We start from the raw sequence: 23,432 nt of genomic DNA on the forward strand, positions 1-23,432 counted from the left end.
TCATCTGCTTCCTTCTCCCTCTCTTGCTTCCTTCTGCATAACCGCTTGCTTTTTCAGGCTGGCTCGATCACACAGGAGCTGCAGAGCAAAGCTCTTCCCTTGGGGAAGAAGTGGGGGAAGGAGAGCTAGCTTTGCCAGGCTCTCTCAATTGCACAACAGAACTATGGATCCAAACCTCTCCTCCTGTTGACTGAGCCTCAGCAAGCCAGTGAGATGGATTAGGCTGAGTGTGTGTGTTTGTCTGTGCCCTTTATAAAGTTTATATCTCACTGACCTGGCATTACATTTTATGACACACGTGGCCTGACCCGACAAGGCCTCGTAGCAAATGAGTTTGACACCCCTGTCTTAGAGGATTGGCTGCATCAGGGATGTGTGGCCTAATATGCAAAGGTGTTCCTGCTACAAAAAAAGCCCTCCCTGCCATGAACATTCTAGGTCAGGGGTGGCCAACAGTAGCTCTCCAGATGTTTTTTGCCTATAACTCCCATCAGCTCCAGCCATTGGCCATGCTGGCTGGGGCTGACAGGAGTTGTAGGCAAAAACATCTGGAGAGCTACCGTTGGCCACCCCTGCTCTAGGTAAATGCATTAGACAAATCACTCACGGCCTCATCCTTCCTCACCCCTGCATTATAGGGATAACAATACCAGCCTTCCTTATAGTGTTGTAAAGAAAACAATGTGTGCAAAGTACTTAGAACACTGTAAGAGCTACACGTGGTTAAAAAAAGGTAAAGGTAGTCCCCTGTGCAAGCACCAGCTGTTTCCAACTCTGGGGTGATGTTGCTTTTACAATATTTTCACAGCAGACTTTTTACAGGGTTGGTTTGCCATTGCCTTCCCCAGTCATCTATACTTTCCCCCAGCAAGCTGGGTACTCATTTTACCGACCTCGGAAGGATGGAAGGCTGAGTCAACCTTGAGCCGGCTACCTCAACCAGCTTCCGCTGGGATCGAACTCAGGTCGTGAGCAGAGCTTTGGACTGCAGTACTGCAGCTTTACCACTCTGCACCACAGGGCTCCTGTCTTAGGAGTATTTCTTGGGAGTATGTATATCCTTATTTATTTTACTTGTGTTTTCTTTCTCCGCAATAATCTTACTTTGTTTTACAGTGGATAGAAAAAGAGATGTCGTATTCCTTATTGATGGCTCCCAGTTTGCAGCCTCTGAATTTTCTTCTGTCCGTCGTTTTATTGAGAGCCTTGTAAGCAACATGAACGTGGATTCTGATGCCACCCGGGTAGCTGTGATTCAGTTTAGCGACGATCCCAGAGTTGAGTTTCTGCTGAACGCGCACTCCAGCAAAGACGAGGTACAGAATGCAGTGAGGAATCTCAGACTCAAAGGAGGGAGACGAGTGAACGTTGGCTCTGCCCTAGAGTATGTCGCAAGAAACATCTTTACAAGGCCTTCAGGAAGCCGTATAGAAGAGGGAGCACCACAGTTTCTAATCCTCTTCTTCTCTCGCCCGTCTGATGATGAGGTAGAGGACCCTGCGATCCAAATCAAACAAGTTGGGGTGGCACCATTGGTTGTTGCGAAAAACGTGGATACCGAGGAACTGGTGAAAATAGCTCTTAGTCCTGAATATGTGTTCCAAGTGTCAACTTACCAGGATCTTTCTAGTTTGGAACAGAGATTTCTGTCCGCTGTTACAACACTCACTACGCAGCAGATACAAACACTCATAGATGAAACACGTCCTGCTCCAGGTAAGGTTATCTTGTTTCAGCCAATGGCGCAGTATTTCCTGCTGATCATTCTCCCATGTCTGTCTTGCTATCAGCAGCCATTCTCTGAGAGCCAGTTTGGTGTAGTGGTTAAGTGCGCAGACTCTTATCTGGGAGAACCAGGTTTGACTCCCCACTCCTCCACTTGCAGCTGCTGGAATGGCCGTGGGTCAACCATAGCGCTTGTAGGAGTTGTCCTTGAAAAAGCAGCTTCTGAGAGAGCTCTCTCAGCCCCACCCACCACACAGGGGGTGGTGTTGTAGGGGGAGAAGATAAAGGAGATTGTAAGCCGCTCTGAGACTGATTCAGAGAGAAGGGCAGGGTATAAATCTGCAGTCTTCTCTGGCTTCTGCTAAAGAATCATTCTTACCTCACTTCTCTGAATAAGGCAGAATGGAAGGTTCACGCTCCCCACTTCAGCAATGCCATGCAGGGGCCTCTAGAACATAAGAACATAAGAGAAGCCATGTTAGATCAGGCCAATGGCCCATCCAGTCCAACATTCTGTGTCACACAGCGGCCAAATATATATATATATATATATATATACAGGGAAGGGCTGTACAGGGAAGGGCTGCAGCTCATCTTTTGTGCTTAGGGAACTGCCTCACTTCTAGGTTGGGAGTCAAATTTCTTCTTCATCATTTCGTGATCAGCTCAGACCTGTTTGTCAGGGTCCTTTCACATATTCAAACAGTGTAGTAAGTATCGTACAGCCTTTGTGCATGCACAGGTTTACAAAAACCAGATGCAAACCTGTTTGGAAGGTGTTCATGACTGTTTGTCATGAACCAAGCAGATGGAGTGCTTGGCTCATGTCTGCTTGACACCTTCAAACATGGTAAGTTTGATTGTCAGACATGTTCATGGCAGAAGTCACAACATCTCAAACATGGTAAGTTTGCTTGTCAGACATGTTCATGGCAGAAGTCACAACATCTCTAGTCGGCAGCAGACAAGCAAACAGATTAGGTTAGGCTCATGGGTGACCATAGCTGTCAAGCATGGCATATTCATCTCTTGAACATGTCCACCACTAAGTGCATGGAATTTATTTATTTTATTTATTTAGTAGGCTTATATTCCGTCTTTTCCTGTAAACGGGCTCAAGGTGGATCACAACATATAATAATAACAATAAAAAAACTACATATCAAACACCATATTAAAATTAACAGTAAAAACAATAAATAAAATGCACTACTGGCAGACAGGGCACAGCATATCAATAACCAGTTGTAGGCCCACCTTAAACAATAGTGATAACAATAAGATAGCACTGTAATAAAGCATGATGTCACCACAAGGGAGGCCAAATAATGGAATAATAGGACTCCCGCTGTCTCAACCATAGGCCTGGAGGAACAGCTCCGTCTTGCAGACCCTACGAAATGGCAGTAGTTTAGGTAGGGCCCGGATCTCAACAGGGAGCTGATTCCACCAGGCAGGAATCAGGCAAGTCGGATGTCCTTAGGGCCAGGGGTGGTCAGGAGGTGTTGCGTAGCCAATCGCAACGATCTCTGGGGCATATATGGGGAAAGGCGGTCCCTCAGGTATGTTGGTCCCAGACCGCGTAAGGCTTTAAATGTCAGCACCAAAACCTTGAAGCGGATCCGATACTCAATAGGTAGCCAGTGCAGTTGGCACAGCACTGGCTGAATGCTTGCCCGTAAAGGCAATGCAATTAACAGCCGTGCTGCCGCATTCTGCACTAGCTGGAGTTTCCAGGTCAGCCGCAAGGATCCGCCTGCGTAGAGCAAGTTACAGTAATCCAACCTGGAAGTGACCGTTGCATGGATCACAGTAGCTAAATTCTGGGGGGATAGGTAGGGCGCCAGCTGCCTGGCCTGCTGAAGGTGGTGAAAGGCAGATCGAGCAACTGCTGTGACCTGGTAAGGGTTGAAAGATACAAATGATTTCCTCATACCAACAAAAACATAGCTGACTTAAGCTGAAGTGTCTGTCTCTCTCAGGATCCCCAACCTTTTTGAGCTTGTGAGCACCTTCAGAATTTTGATATGGTTTGGTGGGAGCAACCACAAAATGGCTGCCACAGGAAAGCAGGGCAAGTCATACAGTGGTTGCTGCAGCTTACGTTCAGTGACATGGTTGAAGATCCTTGTGCTGTCATGGCAGCTGCTGCTGAAGCAGTGTTTTTAAAAAAAATTGCATAGCCAATCAAACCTCCATTGGCCAATCAGAAACTTTGTAGGACAAAAGCCCCACCCACTTTCTAAAAATGCTTGGCAGGCACTAGGAAATGCATTAGTGAGCTCCATGATGTGTGATGTTGGGGACCCTTGATCTATCTATTGTTCAGTTGATCGATATAGATAGACAGATGGACAGACAGACTTTGGCTTTGTGGTGCGAGGAAATCATTCATTCCTTTCAAAACCTACCCTGGAAGTAGGGATGCCTTGAAGCATATGTAGTATTTATAAATTGTTAATTCAGGAAACATGTAGACATCGACTACGTACCTGCAGGGCTTTTTTGGTAGCGGGAAATTCTTTGCATATTAGGCCACACCCCCTGATAATAATAATAATAATAATAATAATAATAACTTTTATTTCTATCCCGCCCTCCCCGCCCAGGCGGCTCAGGGCGGCTAACAACAACTTACACATTAACATAATTAATAAAACTTTAAATTTAACAGTTAAAATTAAACATAAAAACCAGTCAGTTAAGTTAAAATACATGATTTTCGTTAGACTAAATATATATGAGTATATCTGGCAGCGATAGAGCTGTTATGGCGCTGGTTCTGCCAGTTTAGGTAGTCTTATGGATGGCGGTTCTTACACCAGGCAACTCAGCAGTCAGTGTCATTATAGGCTTGTCTAAAAAGGGCGGTCTTGCAGGCCCTGCGGAACTGGCCGAGGTCCCACAGGGCCCGCACCTCCTCCGGTAGCCAATCCTCCAAGAGCTTACAGGGCTCTTCGTACAGGGCCTACTGTAAGCTCCAGGAGGATTGGCTACATCAGGGGTGTGTGGCCTATTATGCAAAGAAGTTCCTGCTACAAAAAAAGCCTTGTACCTGAGAGCTGGAGAATGTAAATCATGCTTTTTCCCCCTGTGGGGGAATCTGACCAATGACAACTAGCTTTCCTTTCTCTCCCCCCCCTGCAGATATTGACATTGAGGCAAAGGACATAGTCTTCCTGATTGACACCTCTACTCCTCTTGGGAGAGACAACTTTGCTCACATTCGAGATTTCATTTTGCGTTTTGTCCAGCAGTTGGACGTTGAAGAAAACAAAGTGAGAGTCGGTGTGGTCCAGTTCAGCAATGATGTGTTCCCAGAGCTCCTTTTAAGAGACTCCAAATCCAAAAGTGGCGTGAGTAATGTTATACGGCGCTTGCGATTAAGAGAAGGAGCTCCCCTGAACGTTGGGAAAGCGCTGGATTACGTTGTGAAGAATGTCTTTGTGAAGTCTGCGGGAAGCAGGCGAGAAGATGGCGTCCCTCAGCATTTAGTTCTCCTTCTCGGAGGGAGATCCCAGGATGACATCAGTAGACCCTCCATTGCTCTGCAGGGGCTTGGAATAAAAAGTCTGGGTGTAGGAGCAAGAAATGCAGATGGTGCCGAACTGCAGAGGATAACCGGTGCTCCCGGAAAGGCATTTGTTTTCAGAGAGTTTACAGAACTCCCAGCAACAGCGAGCAGGATCTTTTTGTCATTCCAGGAGCTTCCAGAACCACCAACGGAACCTGAAGTTCCAATTGTTGGTCAGTTTTTTTATTCCAAAGTAAAATATTGCATTTTAATTCTCTCAATGTTTTTTTTCTTGGATGGGAGATAGAGTATTGCACATAGCCTTGGGCGTTTCTGACTCTTTTCACTTCAGCAGCTACCATCACCAAAGAGACAAACGCTTTTCAAGACAGAATAATTGTTTCTTTAGCTGTCTGAGGTGCTCTGGGAAACAGCAAAGCTCAGAATGCACAACTGGTTCTCTCCAATGCGTAGAATATCCCTTCTGTGTCAGTTCCCCTGGAAGAAATGGCAGCATTGGAGGGTGGATTTTTGGGGCATCACATTCCTTGCTGCATTCCTTTCCCTCTCCAGGGACAGCCTCACGATCCCCATGAATTTCCTATGTCAGAATTGGCAATCCTCATCCTTGCCTATAAACTAATTGAGTCGTTTCTTAATTTTATTGAACCATATTGGCAAAGATCCAAATTCTAAAGCTAGCATGGTTTAGTGGTTAAGAGCAGTGGAATCTAATCTGGAGAACTCAGTCTGTTGTCCCACGTCTCACACGAAGCCTGCTTGAGTGACCTTGGGCCAGTCACAATTCTCTTAGAACTCTCTCAGCCCCTTCCCCCTCACAGGGCAGCTGTCATGGGGAGAGGAAGGGGAGGTGATTGTAAACCTCTTTGAGACTCCTTAAGGTAGAGAGAAATGGGGCATAAAAATCTACTCTTCTAACTACTTTGATCCAGTAGTACAGATGTGCACGATTCAGCCACAAACAACAACTGTTGGTAAAAGCATTATGGTACAACAAAACACTGAGCAAAGAGAGCTAATACTGGTGGCTGCAGTCCACTCCTTCCAATTCCAAACTTTTCAAGGAAAGTACTGGCCTGTTTGAATGCGTATCTTCCCGGCCACAAAGGCAGTAAGTTTGCTCTCCTTAAAAAGTAAATACCACCATTCTAATATGAGGCCGTGTCTTATGGCAGTGGCTTCCAGCCTTTTTGGGACCAGGGACCAGATTCATGGAAGACAATTTTCCCACGGACTGGGGGGTGGTGGTGGCGGCGCTGGGGTTTTTTGCTGCCCCAGGCTGCTCCCCCACCTGCTGCCCATCCTTGCCCCCCCATAGGGGTCTTTAAATGGAGCGGGGAGACTGAAGCTGTTTCTGCTGCCTCCCTGTTAGGTGACCAAGCGGCAGAAGGCCAATCTGCTTCCCCCTCCCATTTAAAGACCCCCACCGATCAGCTGCAGGGGTCTATAAATGAGGGTTGGGCTAAGGTCTCAGCAGCGCTGCCCCTTCCGCCAGCCCACGACCTGGGTGGACGGAAGAGGCGGTGTGGCCGCACTCGGAGGCTGAAAGGGGACGTCAGCGGAGAACGGGACCACGGAGGTAAGGAAACTGTGAAATGACACTCTCACTCTGTGTAGAAAAAATATATACAATTGTATCCTGACCTTCCAAATTGATATTTTATATGGAATCTCTTATTGGAATGCCACTGCCAGTCTCTATGAAATACAGCACTACAACACTACTGAATCCATAAATATAAAAGACGGCCCCCTGAAGAAGAGTTCTTCCCGAAACAAAATGGACCGGTTCTTTTTATGATTTGTTGGGTGGTGGGGCTGCTCTGCCTCACCCCGAGGCTGCCTCCCTGCCTCTTTCGTCTGCCTGGGTCTTGGGTCAGTGGGGGTGGGCAGTGCCTCTGCTTCGCGCCCCGGGCCATTTGCTAGCAGGCCACAGACTGGCGGTTGGGGGCCCCTGCCTTATGGTTTTGGTGACGTAGCTGCAGACCATGCATTTTCCTTGATACACAGATTGATGTATTTAGTAAAAAGAAAAATCTCCTCCTCCCTGATTTTTCAGATGATAGAAAACAAGCAGACCTCGTGTTTATACTGGATAGCTCCATTAACTTTGGAAGTGAGAATTTCCAACAAGTGACTGACTTCGTAGCGGGCATAGTTGACGCCATTTATGAAGAAAGGGATTCCATCCAAGTTGGCTTAGTCCAGTACAACTCGGATGTGAGCGACGAATTCTTCCTGAAAGACTTCCCCAAGAAAGAGCAGATCATCGAGGCGATTGAAAAAGTCAGGTACAAAGGTGGCATCGTCTCCAATGCTGGCGCCGCCATCAGGCATGTCCAAGCAAAGCACTTTGTGAAGGAGGCCGGCAGCCGGGCCGAGCAGAAGGTCCCCCAGATCGCTTTCATTATCACTGGAGGCAGGCCGGACGACGATGCGTACGCAGCTGCCACGGCGCTGGCACGGACGGGCGCCAAGGTCTTTGCGGTTGGGGTGAAGAACATTGACATGGGGGAAGTCACCCAGCTCTCCAGCGACAGCACCACGGCCTTCCGGTCTCCGACCACTGTTGCCCTGTCGGACTTGAACGAGGCCGTCTTGGTCACGATGGCCGATGTCATGAAGCAGCAGCTGTGTCAAGTCGTGGGGGAAGTCTCAAGAGGTAACTTGCTGCCCTTTTAAGAGACTTTTTGGAGCAGTGTTCCCTCTAAGCTGAGTAAGCTCACAGATTTTTAGCCTCCAGTTCACACATTTTTGTCTTAGCTCAGGAAGGATGACCCCAGAGCACACTACTTGATGCAGTCGCTCACAACTTAAATGCCAGTAGATCACAAAATAGAATTGTTGCTTCATAAGACTCTGCAGCTTAGAGGGAACATTGTTATGGAGTATCTCATTCTTGGATGCCAGCTGAGGGCTATCGTTGCTGTACACCAGTGGTGTCAGACTCATTTGCTTTGAGGGCCGAATCTGACATAAATGAGACCTTGTTGGGCCGGGCCACGTCGGGTCAGGCCATGTGTGTACCTATTTAAGATTACGTAGGAGAGATATAAACTTTATAAAGGACACAAACACAATTAAAAATCCAATAGAAGGAAGAGATGCTTGGCTCAGTAGCTCTGCTGTGTGATTGAGAGAGCCTGGCAAAGCAAGCTCTGCCTCATCCCCAAGGGAGGAGCCTCAGCCAACGGAGAAAATAGAGGTTTTGCTCTGTAGCTCCTGTGCAATTGAGCAAGCTTTGCAAAGCAAGCTGTTATGCAGAAGGAAATGAGAGAGGGAGAAGGAAGCAGATGACAGCCTGGGGGCCTGATAGGAGTCCTCTGGGGGCCTAATTCGTCCCCAGGGCCACATGTTTGACACCCCTGATCTACACAATGATGCTGTTCATTCTTTCTTTATTCTTCCCATTGCATTTTGGTTTTCTGCATAGGCACAGTGGCTTGTATCCTAGAGCTCGGCTCAGCCAAGTCTGAAGCTTTTCCGGGACAAAAGAAGCCTTCTTTCTAAAGAAGAGTCTCTTCCACCAGGCAACTGCCCAATAGGCCATTCTGATGGTTGTCCTTTATGTGACACACAGCATTAAAATGTCTCCTTGTGTGCATTCAAAGGCTCAGAGGAAGAGGCATGAAAAAGGGTGGTTAGTTCTTGGGAGTTTGGTGTTGGGCCTCCTTTTCTCGCCTGACTTATGCCATTACAAGTTTTCACAAGTTAGCTGAGGCCTTCCTTTTCAGAGAAATTGTTGGGCTTATAGGTTTGAACAGGGCTTTTTTTCTTTGAGCAGGAACACAGTTCCAGTTGGCTTGGTATCAGGGGGTGTGGCCTAATGCGCAAATGAGTTCCTGCTGGGCTTTTTCTACAAAAAAAGCCCTGGGTGGCCCAGCAGGTTGTTGTGGTTAGAGCAGGGGATGCAGCTGCCTCTGAAAACAGTGTTGTTTAATTCTGCCCAGCCTGTCGGATCTCCTGTGGCTATCAAAAGCCCTGCTTTCTAAAAAGACTTGGTGGGCACCAGGAATGGTGCTGACCGCTGCCATGGCTCGCATGGGCACAACATTGGGGTTCGCTGGTCTGAGTGTTGGACTAGGGTTTTGGAGGTCCAGGTACAAATTCCCACTTTGCACTGGATGCTGCTAGGAGTGCCCAGGGCTCTTTTTTGTAGCAGGAGCTCCTTTGCATATTAGGCCACACCCTCCTGAGGTAGCCAATTCTCCAAGAGCTTACAGGGCTCTTAGTACAGGGTCTAGTGTAAGCTCCAGGAGGACTGGTTACATCAGGGGCATGTGGCCTAATATGCAAAGGAGTTCCTGCTACAAAGAAAGCCCTGGTAAAAACTAATTGCCATCCTTTTTCTATTCTGTAAAATTGTGTAGACCTTTTTGTTGCTAGTTTGTCATTTTTTTCTCTAGTCTGTATATAACACAATTACATCTTTCTTCATCCCAGACTGCAATCTGGACATTATACTTGGATTTGACGTCTCAGATGTTGGGCCACAGCAAAGTATATTCACTGCGCAGAGGGTGCTGGAGACGAAGGTTGAGGACATTCTAAACAGGATCTCTCAAATTCAGAGAATTAGCTGCACTCCCAACCAGACCCCTTCAGTACGGGTGGCTCTTCTGGCACAGACTCCCTCTGGAGTAGTGGAGGCGTTTGACTTTTCTGAGTACCAGCCAGAGTTGTTTGAAAAGTTCCAAGCCATGCACACCCGGGGTCCGTATGTTTTAACTGCTGGGACTCTCAAATCTTATCAGAATAAATTTGTAACGTCTCCCACTGGAAACGTGAAGGTAGGTCTGGATTCCATTATCGTTTTACGAGATGGGGGTGGGAGGGGGTGGGATTAGATTTTCGGGATGATAGAAAACGGAAAAATCGTGACCCATAAAACTGCTCAATTTGCAGCCAGTAAATCGTCTGTAAGGCTGGGTCTCTACTGTTTGTCATGATTCCAAATATTGCTCGGTGGTGACGATTTTATTTAATTTCTGCAATCGCTGAAAGAAAATCCACCCTAACCCCCTGACCCTTACCACTTGCAGCATCTGTATTTTGTTCTAAATGCAGAAAGCAAATAGATGTAGTTTGAATGGATATGCATACATTTTTATTTGCTGTGTTCTAACAGCTCTAAACATTACGTGTGTGTGTATGTGTGTGTGTGTGTGTTAAGTGCTGTCAAGTTGTCTTCAACTCATGGCAACCCAATGAATCAATGAGCTCCAAAATGTCATGTCGTTAACAGCCTGGCTCAGGTCTAGCAAACTGAGGGCCATGGCTTCCTTTACTGAGTTATTCCATCTCGTGTTGGGTCTTCTTCTTTTCCTGCTGCTGTCAGCTTTACCAAGGGTTATTGTCTTTTCCAGAGACTCTTGTCTTTTCATAAGGCAAACGTACACCTGCCTTTCCTGAAATCTCACAAATAAATCACTGGACTTGGAGATCTTAACACCCAAGTAAAGGACTGTGGTGATCTAATCAGAACTCATGTATAAGAGTATATGGAATATGCTGTTGAGGAATGCATGTACACGCTGTACATGGAATATGTTGTTGCGTTTGTATCTATGGACTCGTAATTCTTTTGAAGAGACCCAACTTGCATTATCTGACAGACTGTAGATCCGACTTCAGCATTTGGGATTCTTGGATCCAAATGAGACATTCAGATTTGCAAATTCTTACATTTAGTTCACAATTCCACCTCCACCGAACAGTTGGTCACACCATGCTCTCAAATCTTACTCGTTTCTTTACTGGTTACTATCTGGGCCTCCCTGCAAGTGACTCCATTGCTAAGTTCCCTAATCTAAACCATTCATTGCCTGATCATGCCCAAACAGTCCTGCCTTCTAACCAGGTAGATCGCTACACAAATGTTAAGTCTTTTCTACATACGGTGGCCATTCATCCTGTTTTTTTTTTTTAATCAGAATGTTAAGTAATTTCTCCTGTTTCGTGTAACAAAATGCTGACAATATCCTAAATCTGACTTTTATGCCTAGAGCAGGGGTGGCCAAACTGCGGCTTGGGAGCCACATGTGGCTTTTTCACACATATTGTGTGGCTCTTGAAGCCTTCACTACCCTGTTGGCCAGCCTGGAAAAGGCATTTCTCTCTTTAAATCACATCTCCAAGCCAAATGAGCTGGCAGCTTGGAGAAAGCATTGAAAGTTGCTTTCCTTCCTTCCTTCCTTCCTTCCTTCCTTCCTTCCTTCCTTCCTTCCTTCCTTCCTTCCTTCCATCCATCCATCCATCTTGTGGCTCTCAAACATCTGACATTTATTCTGTGTGGCTCTTTATGTTACCCAAGTTTGGCCATCCCTGGCCTAGAGGAACAGAAGAGTGGACGGGAAGGGACGATGTTAGGGGCTCCAGGGCTTCTGCAGAACCAGAGATAGGACTTTCTTGCTCTGTTGTCCTAATGGTCTAGCCATTCACATCTGATTGTACCAGAGTTACTCTTGACAGCTGTGGTACTCAGGCAAAGATTGGCTAGGGATAAAACAGCATTAAGCCCAATTGCGAAAGCATAGAGAGCTCCCTCTACTGCCAGGCAGAGGCATCAGTAATAAGTCTCAGTGGGTCTCAATGATAATGGGTCTCAATAATGTGTGTTATCCGACCTAAAAGCCCAGCTCTCTGGTTGTGTTATGGGCTGCTGACTGCCTGGATGAATAGTTGTATCTCTGTTCTGCACTTCTTCAGCAGAAGGAGGGAGCCTTCTGCTCAGTGGGCATGGCTAGCTGTGTTCACCAGAAAAGGAGGCAGGCACTGTGAGAGAAGTTTCCAAACCTACAAGAGTGTTCTTAGGCTGCCATCTTGATTGTACACCAGGGCGCGTATGAGAATATTCCTCTCTCCTTAACCAGGAGATCATCAACTGTGTGACGGATTTCCCGCTCGCCTTATGCCACTCTGGCACTTCTTTTCTCAGCGGGGCTTCCCTCCGATTTCGCACTATCTGTCCCGGGGCTGCAACTAGCGTCGGCTTTTCCACACAGCAAACAGAAACCTCTAAAAACCAGCTTTTGTTTGCTGCGTCAAAAAGCCTATGCTAGTTGCAGCCCCGGGGCAGATAGTGTGAAATCGGGACGGATAGTGTGAAATCGGAGGAGAGCCCCGCTGAGAAGAGGAGTGTCGGAGCGGCGTAAGGCGAGTGGGAAATTGGTATGTGTTTTAAATGTGGGTAAGAATTGATAGTTTGTAATGTAAGCCACCACTGGAGGTTATGAAATTGTATAAATATACATTGCTAGTTTTAAAGGAAGGGGCGTTGATTGCTGTTTAAGTGGTTGTGTGTATGGAATTACAATGAAAAATGTCATACGGGAGGACTTTATACATCTAGGAATGTGGTAGCAGTGCTCCAGAAGAGGGAGAGGCACTCAGCGGGTGAGAAAGAAGGCCCGGACTTGCTTTTGTTTCAATCCTTGACGTGTAGAGTTTTTGTCATTCGTAATATGCAAATGCCACTGACATACTCTGTTCAAATTGGATCAGCCTGGGCTGGCTTAATCATGATAGGTTTGGTGGTAGGTGGAGTGGCCTGTTTTCTCGTGCTTCTTTATTCAGCACCCTGGAAAAGTCGCCAGTCTGATGCTCCCTGCTTGGGTGTCTTTCAGCGCAGGAAGGTGGCCGCAGTGCCCTTCTGACACAGGGCAGACCTGTGTTGGCCCCTGAGACCTAGAACGGGGGCATCCTGGGCCAGTCTCATCTCAATAACATACAAGGATTTCGCCTCTGTTCCCCCTGTCATTTCACGTAATTCACAACTGGTGACTAACTGAAAGATTTCCCTCCTTCACAACTGGTTTGGTGAGCCGGTTTGGTGTAGTGGTTAAGTCTGCGGACTCTTATCTGGGAGAACCGGGTTTGATTCCCCACTCCTCCGCTTGCAGCTGCTGGCATGGCCTTGGGTCAGCCATAGCTCTGGCAGAGGTTGTCCTTGAAAGGGCAGCTGCTGTGAGAGCCCTCTCCAGCCCCACCCACCTCACAGGGTGTCTGTTGTGGGGGGGGAAGGGAAAGGAGATTGTGAGCCGCTCTGAGACTCTTCGGAGTGGAGGGCGGGATATAAATCCAATATCTTCTTCTTCTTCTTGGTGACTAATGGAAAGGTTTCCCTCCCCAGGTGGTGATACACTTGACCGATGGCATCGATGGCTCCCGGGAACAGTTACAGGCTGCAGTCACTGATCTAAAGAAAGAAGGTGTTGTATTACAAGGCTGTGCTTTCATGCTGAGCTGTTAAGTCATTGCGATTTGGGCTTCTAAGGCCTTGTAAGGTTTGGCTAAGGTGTCACTCGGGTAGACTTCTCATGCAGACGCAGAAAAAGTTTATTCAAAGTGAATCAGCAAAGCAGACTCTGTGCAGACTTGGTAGTATGTTGATAAGCCAGAAGTCTTGCCAGAACTAAAGCAAAATGGAACTTGACCACTTATTTAGGTACCACTTAACTGTCACATCATTCCCCACTCAACCTGTTCCCGCTAGAACCATTTGGATTCAGTTCCCAGACTCTGATGTTTCCCTTCAGACAAGGTCGTAGACACATCTTGAGTTTGGCTCATCTGCATCTCCTTGGAGACAAGATTAGAAATCCAGCGATTGCTTTCGCTTTTAAGCAAGTTTACACATAATAGTCCATTAACACCACGCAAATACTTTAAAACATTCAAGACTATAAAATAAGCTGTTAAAACATCTGGTGGTTAGTGCCGAGTGACATCAGACCAATAACTGAATGGATGAATACATGGTGAAGAATGTGGTGGCTAAATATATAAACAAGTGGCACAATGAGCTTGCTGGCGGTGAAGTGTAAATGACTGGGGAAGGCAGTGGCAAACTACACCATAAAATGACTGCCAAGAAAACGTCCTGATGTGATGTCACCCCATGGATCAGTAACAACTTGGAGCTTGCACCTTTACCTTTTCCCATGATAAGTAATGACAGTGCTGTTAAGAAAACCAATATAGTTCAGGATGCAAATACAGTGAGACAGGGCTTTTTTTGTAGCAGGAACTCCTTTGCATATTAGGCTCCACTCTCCTGATGTAGCCAATCCTCCAAGAGCTTACAGTGGGCCCTGTATTAAGAGCCCTGTAAGCTCATGAGGGATTGGCTACATCAGGGGGTGTAGCTTGTATATGCACCAATAGAGATGGGAAGATCTGGGTAAATAAATGGAATGGGTCACGTGAGAAGGAAGCTTTCAGTCTTTGTGTGGTGAAAAATGTACCCTCATCCCCAGTTACCCATGTAAAACCGTAATGCCTTTGAAAGGTAAATGTTAAATTTGTACTCTGTGAGTGTTCAGAGGTTGACATAAAGCTACCTTTCACTGGCCAAGAAGAGGTTGTAGGGCTGAGTTTTTCTGAGTTTTCAGTCTGCCAATTCTTCTGTGGCCTCAGGGCTTGCACATGATCAGCTCAGTCTCAGGGGATCTCCTAAAAGCCTAGTCATTTTCCATCCAAGAAGGTTTATAGAATGAATTCTGTCCCCTGTGGTGGGACAGAACATTTTGGAAAGGCTTTGCCTTAGGAGTTTTTTATACATATGTTTTATGATATGGGAAGAAAGAGAAATTGGACATGAGAAGAAGGCTTTGTTAAAAGAAGACTTTGAATAACCCAGTGCGAGAAAGAAAGAGAGACACCTAAACAAGGGCTGCAGTAGCAATCTGGTAACTTTAAGGGTTTTCTGCCAACCTGTTAATTCACCACCAAAGTGAGTAAATTTGAGGTTGAGAGAGAGAGAATGCCATAGACAATTTTCACTCAATTATAGGCTCCCCCCCTTTTTTGTAATCAGTAACAATATACAACTTCTTAATATCTGAAACTGATGTTTTGGTGGTCTTTTTGTACATACCTAAAGGCCTAACTTGATCCATGCATCCTAAGATCCAAAGAGAAGGTGTAAAGATGTCTTCTGAGATCTGAGTTACCCCAAGTAGTCAAATTTTCAAGGCTTCCACCCTGACTTGGATAGCCCAAGCAAGCCCGATCTCATCAGACCTCCGAAGCTAAGCAGGGACGACCCTGGCAAGTTCTTGGATGGGACACTTCCAAGGAATACCAGGGCTGAGACACAGAGGCAGGCAATAACAAGCTACCCTCCCTGAATGTTCAGGCCCCACTGTGGGTCACAGAAAGTCAACTATGACTTCCAAGCATGCATGCAGATGCAAATGCAATACCCCCGATTTCTTTCTTTCTTTCTTTCTTTCTTTCTTTCTTTCTTTCTTTCTTTCTTTCTTTCTTTCTTTCTTTCTTTCTTTCTTTCTTTCTTTCTTTCTTTCTTTCTTTCTTTCTTTCTTTCTTTCTTTCTTTCTTTCTTTTCTTAAAAGTATTCAGGGCTTCCCTTTAATCCCTGTGATTTGGAGTAGATATCCTGTTCTTAATTTGGAGAAGAGTCTTTTATAAGACAAAACTAGAGAGTCTAGGTCTAGATAATTAGACAAACCTAGCTATAATTCTTCAGTTGATGGTAGCGGTGGGAAGGAGCATGGATATAAAACTAGAGGTTGCCATCTCCTTCGGATCTTCTTGCTAGGGCCCATGCAGTTCCACATCCCCCATGCTATAGCAAGATGCCAATAAGATCTGTTTTGCCAGGGCTTTTTTTGTAGCAGGAACACCTTTGCATATTCGGCCACACCCCTTTTATGTAGCCAATCCTCCAAGAGCTTACAGGGCTCTTATTCCAGGGCCTAGTGCAAGCTCCAGGAGGATTGGCTACATCAGGGGGTGTGGCCTAATATGTAAAGGAGTTCCTGGTACAAAAAAGCCCTGCGTTTTGCCAGTTGACAACACTGTACTTCCACGTAATCTTGCTCAAAAGCTTCATATCTGTGTTCTTCTGGATGGATTCATGCTGGACTGCGCAGTATGCAATAACTCAAGACTGACAGCTTTTTCCTTCCAATTATCCAGGGGTCAAGGCTTTCATTCTTGTTGGGCTGGAACGAGTAGTAAACTTTGAGGATGTTATGAAGCTGGAGTATGGACGTGGTTTCACTTATAACCGGCCTCTCCGGGTTAATCTTCAGGACTTGGATTTTGAGTTGGCAGAGCAACTGGTATGTTTGTCAGAACCTGTAGTTTATCTGGCATCTCTTGGAGCTGTAGGTTGCTGACCCAGGTACTAGACAATATTATCCAGCTGCATCATATGTGATATGTTTTTTTTTAATTTTTATTTCAATAGAAAAACATACAACCAAACTATAAAACATAATAGCCAAGAATACCATCAACACTCTGTTATTTTTTATTTATTTATTTATTATTTCTATCCCGCCCTTCCCACGAAGGTGGCTCAGGGCGGCTCACAACAGATAGTCGAACATAAAATTAAACTAGCATTTCAATATATAAACATTTAAAACATTCAGAACATTTAAAACCTTAAAACATTAAACAGTACAACAGTATGTATAGCAGGAATCTGGTAATCTGTTACAAACCCTATGTTCACAGTTACCAACCATCTAGCTTTAGTTGCATGGTGGGAATTATATTCTTATTGTACAAAAACTCTAAAACTGGTTTCCATGTTTCATCATACTCTGATAAGTATGATGATAAGCATGAGAGTCCCCCAAAAATGGATTATGCATAATCCTGCCCATTGTCCCCAGAGTTTCTGGTACCATTGTCTAAGTAAAGAACTTGTGGGGGACTTCCAATTCCTGGCAATAACCAAGTGAGCAGAAGCAACCAATGTTGAGACAAAAGTTTTGATGGTTTTATCTATCTTTGAATCAGCCCAAAGATCCGGTAATAAGAATTCCGGGGAATAAGGCAATGGAAGACCCACCATGTTGGAAATTTCTTTATGAATCTTCCTCCAAAAATTCTGAACAGTGGTGTTATCATGGTAGGCGAAATCAAAGGCCAAATGCTCTGCTTCTGAGCAAACCCTCAAAACATAGAGCATTGCTGTGCAATATCAGAGCATTGCTGTGCAATATCAGAGCATTGCTGTGCAATATCACCAATGCGATGTGCAATATCAGAGCATTGCTGTGCAACATCAGCAATGCGATGACATGATAACATCACTTCTGCCAGATGTTGCTGTTTGGATGTGGGGCTTCCCCCTCCGTCCAGCTGGCTGGCGGTGACCAAAAGCCCCAAATATCAGGGAATTCCCCTCCCAGACTTTGGTCTGGGAACGGTAATCTCCAGATAGATAGATCCAAGTGGGCAGTTGCATTGGTCTGAAGTAATAGAACAAAGTACTTCTTCAGATGAGGGGATAGGGCACAGTGGGCTGAAATACATTTACTATACAGATTTATGTTAAAAAGTAAATTAGGTGGACAAGAACATCACTAGGAAATATATGTCCATTTATTTTATCTAGACTTGCAGCAACAGCAATTAACAGACAACTTTTATTACCTTTCATCGCTATTCAGACCAAATGGTCTTCCAATTTATTACACTATTTCGCCATTTGATCCTAACTTTTTATAAGTTTACACTCTTGACCCAAAAAACTACATGTATTTCAGCCCACTGTACCCTATCCCCTCGTCTGAAGAAGTGTGCATGCATACGAAAGCTTACATTCTGAATAAAACTTTGTTGGTCTTAAAGGTGCAACTGGACTCCTACTTGGTAATCTCCAAAATTCTCTTTCCTCTCTCATTCTTTTTGAAACACTGGGTGGTTCTTTTCCTCTTTTATGTCCTTACATATAAAGGAAAGGCCTAGTGATTTAATTTGTTTTAAATGAAAACAGAAAGATCGGCAAGGAACATGCTGCATTTCTAGGGAGGCGTTGTTGCACATGCCCTCTGTATGTAGGGCTTAGCAAAATAGGCCCAGCCTATGGCCTGATTTGTTAGATTTGGCTCTGATAATGGTTCTGAGTACTGAGCATGAAGTTCAAGAAGTTGCTTGTGCAGTTGTTTTCCCTCATTGAGAGAGATTTTGTCTGCTTTCTGATTTTACCACTGGCTTTTATTTCTTTGATTTTACCACTGGCTTTTATTTCTTTCCCAACAGGACAATGTTGCAGAAAGAGCATGCTGTGGGGTTCCATGCAAATGTTCTGGACAACGTGGGGACAGGGGATTACCGGGTACAGCAGGACCAAAGGTGAGGTGTTTTAGTCTTGTCTTTGGAAGTCCTGCATACAGTTTGTGAGCCTCTGGCTCGAATCTTAAGAACTGCCCAAAGTAGTTCTGAATGCCCACAAGAATTTTGAGCAAATCACACGCATATATTCCCACCCACTCCCAGAGCCAGTTTGGTGTCGTGGTTAAGTATGCAGACTCTTATTTGGGAGAACTGAGTTTGGTGCCCCACCCCTCCACCTGCACTTGCTGATGTGACTTTGGGTCAGCCGCAAGTTCTCTCAGGGCTGTTCTGCTCAAGAGCAGTTCTGGGAGAGCTCTCTCAGACCCACCCACCTCACAGGGTGTCTGTTGTGGGGAGGGGAAGGGATTCGGAAGCCTCTCTGAGACTCCTTCGGGTAGCAAAGAGCAGGGAATGAATCCAATTGCCTCCTCTTCTTTTTCTTCTTCTTTTTCTCCTCCCTTCCTCCAAGCAATTTGAGGCTACCATAATATAACAAGAAAAAGTGCATATCCCCTTTTCTCATGGCACAGGGAACAATTTATAATTGATCACATAGATACAGTGAGCTGCTTTTCATCTTAGTTGTTATCTTCCTTCAAGGCTTGAGATTTATAAAAGCAAGAACAAGACAACACTGCACTTCATGCACAAGTCACTAATGCCCCTTTGTTATCCCCATATCACACTAAATAAAGCTTTTGAGTCCGTTGTTGCATGCTTAGGAAATGTACATCTAAAGAAGTGTGCTCTTCTCACAAAAGCTCATAGTGGAATAAATCTTTTAGTCTTTAAGGTGCACTGGACTTCTAATTTGTTATGTTCAGGAAAAAAATCAGAAGTGACTGGGAATAAATAGGGAAGATCTCCAAAGCATGATGGAGGAGCCCCTAGTCTGCAGTCGTGGCCGACTCTAAACAGAATCTACTGAAGTCAGTGTGAAATACAGGATGCATAACAGCCTTCATTGGATTAGGTGGCGTTTAGTATAAAATAGGTTTCAAAATGGCCAAGGGAATAAAGAAAAACAAAAATATATTCTTACTTTGAGACTAGAAATGCTAGCAGATGATTATACATCTTCCTTAGACCATGTTTCTTGTAAAGCAGAGAACAGAAGTAATAGCCCTTTTGTTAACAACACTGGAGATAAAGTTTTGATTGTGCACCAGGAAAGGATTAATAGACGCCAAACAGAATAGTGTTATATGATGGCTGGAAGTATGCAGCCATTAAAAGCAAAGACCCATTTGAAGATCATCTCCCTCCAGTTGGAAAAAACCTTCCCCTTTTGAAGATCATTTGGCATTTCCACAATAGGCAAAGATTCTAGGGAACTATGCTGGCCTGTAGATAAATTCCCAAAACAACAGTTGTGGAATATATTTTTATTAAGATCAACCATAATATCCCAACATTGTGACTTCCCAAGAACTCTTCATAAGGCCTCTAGAGCAAAAAGCTCGATAAATCACGATTGTCTGTGGTCATGCTAAGATTGCTGGTTTAGCACAATTAGTTTGTTATTTAGAAAAGTAATAAATTAGTCATTTTCCCTTTCCTTCGCATCATTAAGCAGTCATCTGCTTTATAAACATTCAGAAATGTTTTGAATGGAGATTAAAGAAGAGAATACAGGATATTAGAAGTAAATCTTGTTCTGTGTATATAAATACAAACCATGTGTGTGTCTTTAAAGGGAGCCCCAGGAGAAGATGGCTACAGAGGCTATCCAGGAGACGAAGGTGGGCCGGTGAGTAAGACATTTTTGGGGATAGGCTTATTTCTTTTACACATGTGCCAAGACAGACAATGTAGAAGGAAAGTGTCTTTATTTAAGCTTTCATGTAGGGACATCCTGATCTCCTTTCTTTCTGGGAACCCAAGGCACAGTGGAGCCATGGAATACTAACCAGGCATGGAGCTGAGGGAATTCCCTCATCCCTTGTACAAATGCTTCATAAATAGCCAACCAGACTAGAAGCGAAGTTAGGCAGCATGCCAAGTGCTGCTGACTGGTAAAACTCCTGCCTTTATTTCAAGCAGTGAAGAGTTTATATTGCTGAAAGTTTAGAGCAAATTAAATTATGAAATAGTTATTGTACTGCAGGACTAAACCAATACCCACTTTTTCTAACCTACAGGAATGATGTAAACAAGCATCCTCAGGGCTTTTTTTGGGTCGGAGCGCACAGAAGTGGAGCTCTTCCTGGGCTGGCCAGGGTTCTGGCTGGCACTCTGGGGAAGGCATGGGGAGGCATCTTTAAACACATCCCCAATGGCTTCAGCCTTTCCCAGCGTGCCCACTGCAGCAGGCGCACCGGGGAAGGTGCTGGAGAACTCCTGCTGAGCTTTTTCTACAAAAAAAGCCCTGAGTATCATAAATAGAGGGTTCCTACCATTTCTGTCTGGCTCCATTTCATTTTGGTGTGTGTCCTTCCTCTCTTCTGCCCATCTGGTTTCCTTCATCGTCGACATTTTAAAGCCTCTTTCTGTGTCAGACTAGATGTCTACTGTTTGTATTTGTTAATTTGCATTTGTTCTTTCTTAAAACAGGGAGACCGTGGACCTCTGGGGATCAATGGAACTCAGGGATTTCAAGGTTGTCCTGGTGAAAGAGGAGCGAAGGTATGTTTCAAAACTTGGGCCTTATTAAGGTGCACAGCCCATTTTACCAGGTATGAGGGTCGAGCCATGGTAGTTTACAGGAAACCAGTGGACAACCAGGTCTATCATGAGAGTCCTTCATCTGCCCACTCACCAACTTTCCCGCAGCCCGCAGTCATAGCTCTCCACACTGCCTGAAGGCCCTCTTCCTGATTATGTCCAGGGCTTTTTTTTAACAGGAACTGATTTGCATATTAGGCCCCACCCCCTGATGTAGCCAATCCTCCAAGAGCTTACAAGGCTCCAGGAGGATTGGCTACATCATGGGGTGTGGCCTAATATGCAAAGGAGTTCCTGCTACAAAAAAAGCCCTAGGAGTGTCACTGTCAAAACCACCTGGAATGCTGATGCTTTTTGCACCACTGCATGCCCTTCCCCGGCAGCACTAGGCAGTATATGTAGCTGGGAGCACAGGCGACAAAGCATTCACGAGCAGGTGGTGCAAGGGCGAGAGTGCTGTTATCAGAGGAGATACGAGAGCAGGGAGTCAGCAGCAGTGGACCCTGACATGTCTCACCTCAGGCTGTGCTGATGCCAGAGTATGCTGACTCAGTCCTGAGCGGTATATCTTACTCTGGAATATGTAGGCAGGCTTGTAGACATGGAGCATCAATCCAAAGGCAATAGTCTGCCATCTCCTGCGCTGGTAAAATGAGGGACACCAGTGAAGACAGCTTTCTCAAAATGTTAATGAAGTTGTTTGTGCTCTGTTCTGAGTGTAGGTGATGGAGTTTCTTCCTTGTTATCTGCTCTTGAGTCATTGAGATGGGGAGGAGATCCAATGAGGAATGAGTGGCTATAAAAGGCTGTCCAGATATAAGAAACGAAGGACCTTTGTGTAAGGTTGATTCTTCAGCTAAGCCACCAGTATGACCGCTTGAGGCAGTACAACAAGGGGGATACTGGGACTCTGCAGAGACTTGACTTGCTCCCAGATATAGGTGCAATAGGAGGCGTCTCCTCTGGGCCGTAGTGTACCTTGCTTGGGGAAAGATCTGGAAACAGCTCTGCATCGACTGTCTCCTTTGAAGAGGATGGGGTAGCAGTTTGGTGTGGTGGTTAAGTGCGCAGACTCTTATCTGGGAGAACCAGGTTTGATTTCCCACTCCTCCACTTGCAGCTGCTGGATTGGCCTTGAATTAGAACCTGGCATTTGCCCTTCAACGTGTACCGCAAAAGCATCAAGTTCTGCTAGGTGCCGCACTGTCCATCACGCTAGACTTATCTCTGGTGCTCCCTTCCCAGCCCACCCTCCTAGCAGGCCCTGAGATCCTGTTCCTCTTTGCTCGGTTCTCTATGAAACAAGCTCTACAGTTGGAGTGAAGCCTTTAAAAATATTGGTAAAAATAGGAATCCTCTTGGCGGTTTGAGTCAGAGCCCTGAGCTTCTCGCTGTTTTGTCTGGATACTTTGATTTCAGGCCAAGTCTTCTTGAAATAAGTGGGAAAATGAAGGGAGCTCTAACAATCTTGCTACCCGATCTCTCACTGTTTTCAAGGATGCCGGCCATTTGGTAATTGTTGGACTGACAGCTTCTTTGGATCTGTAGCTCTGAGTTTCTCAAGAATAAAGATTTGGTTTCACGAATGAACTTCTTTCTTTTCTTTCTCTCCAGGGCAATCGTGGATTCCCAGGTGAAAAGGTAGGTAAGATTTTTAGATGGGATTACTACCTAAGTGCCTGTTGTGTATTGTTTCCATTGTTGCTTTCATGTGTTTTAATAAGGAAAAGGAAAGGTCCCCTGTGCAAGCACCAGTCGTTTCCGACTCTGGGGTGACGTTGCTTTCACAAGGTTTTCACGGCAGACTTTTTATGGGGTGGTTTGCCATTGCTTTCCCCAGCCATCTACACTTTCCTCCCAGCAAGCTGGGTACTCATTTTACCGACCTTGGAAGGATGGAAGGCTGAGTCAACCTCAAGCCAGCTACCTGAAAACCCAGTTTCCACCGGGGATCGAACTCAGGTCGTGAGCAGAGCTCAAGACTGCAGTACTGCAGCTTTAACACTATGTGCCATGGGGCTCTTGTTTAATAAAGCTGCCTCCAAAGTTTGCATACCTGGACTTGGAATATAAACATCAGTGATATCCACTCCCCTCCAATCCCCCTAAATTGGCTGCAGTTTAACCTAGAAATAGCCAGCTAGCTGATGGGCAGAGAGATCGATGGTTTCCCATCCCCGGCCTCTGGCCTTCCCCTCCCCATAGTGGTCCACTAATTACAAGTTATGCTTTCCTCACATCCTTTCCTGATCCTGGAGATCAAATGTGATGAACATGTATGTGGGACTGTACCTGAAACGCAGTCCCCAGGTGCGCAGTGAACGATTCCGCCCACAGTGCTTGGGAATAGGGGCCTCCTCCTGTTTTTCTGTCCTGAGAGGGTAATTTGCCTCCTTGGGGGAATGTCATA

At 45.5% G+C, this 23,432-nt stretch overlaps 1 protein-coding gene across 1 annotated transcript in view; it reads left to right on the forward strand.

The window, feature by feature from the left end:
* Positions 1–23,432, forward strand: part of COL6A3 (collagen type VI alpha 3 chain) — a 176,910-nt gene that overhangs the window by 73,255 nt on the left and 80,223 nt on the right. The window contains 10 exon segments of the mRNA XM_060232176.1: positions 1,117–1,716; positions 4,873–5,472; positions 7,320–7,922; positions 9,704–10,050; positions 13,392–13,470; positions 16,202–16,347; positions 18,284–18,376; positions 20,055–20,108; positions 20,912–20,983; positions 22,637–22,663. Coding sequence (XP_060088159.1) covers positions 1,117–1,716; positions 4,873–5,472; positions 7,320–7,922; positions 9,704–10,050; positions 13,392–13,470; positions 16,202–16,347; positions 18,284–18,376; positions 20,055–20,108; positions 20,912–20,983; positions 22,637–22,663 — 2,621 coding nt within the window.

This window comes from Heteronotia binoei, chromosome 1 (genome assembly GCF_032191835.1).
Source record: "Heteronotia binoei isolate CCM8104 ecotype False Entrance Well chromosome 1, APGP_CSIRO_Hbin_v1, whole genome shotgun sequence".
In the NCBI taxonomy this organism is placed as follows: Eukaryota; Metazoa; Chordata; class Lepidosauria; order Squamata; family Gekkonidae; genus Heteronotia; species Heteronotia binoei.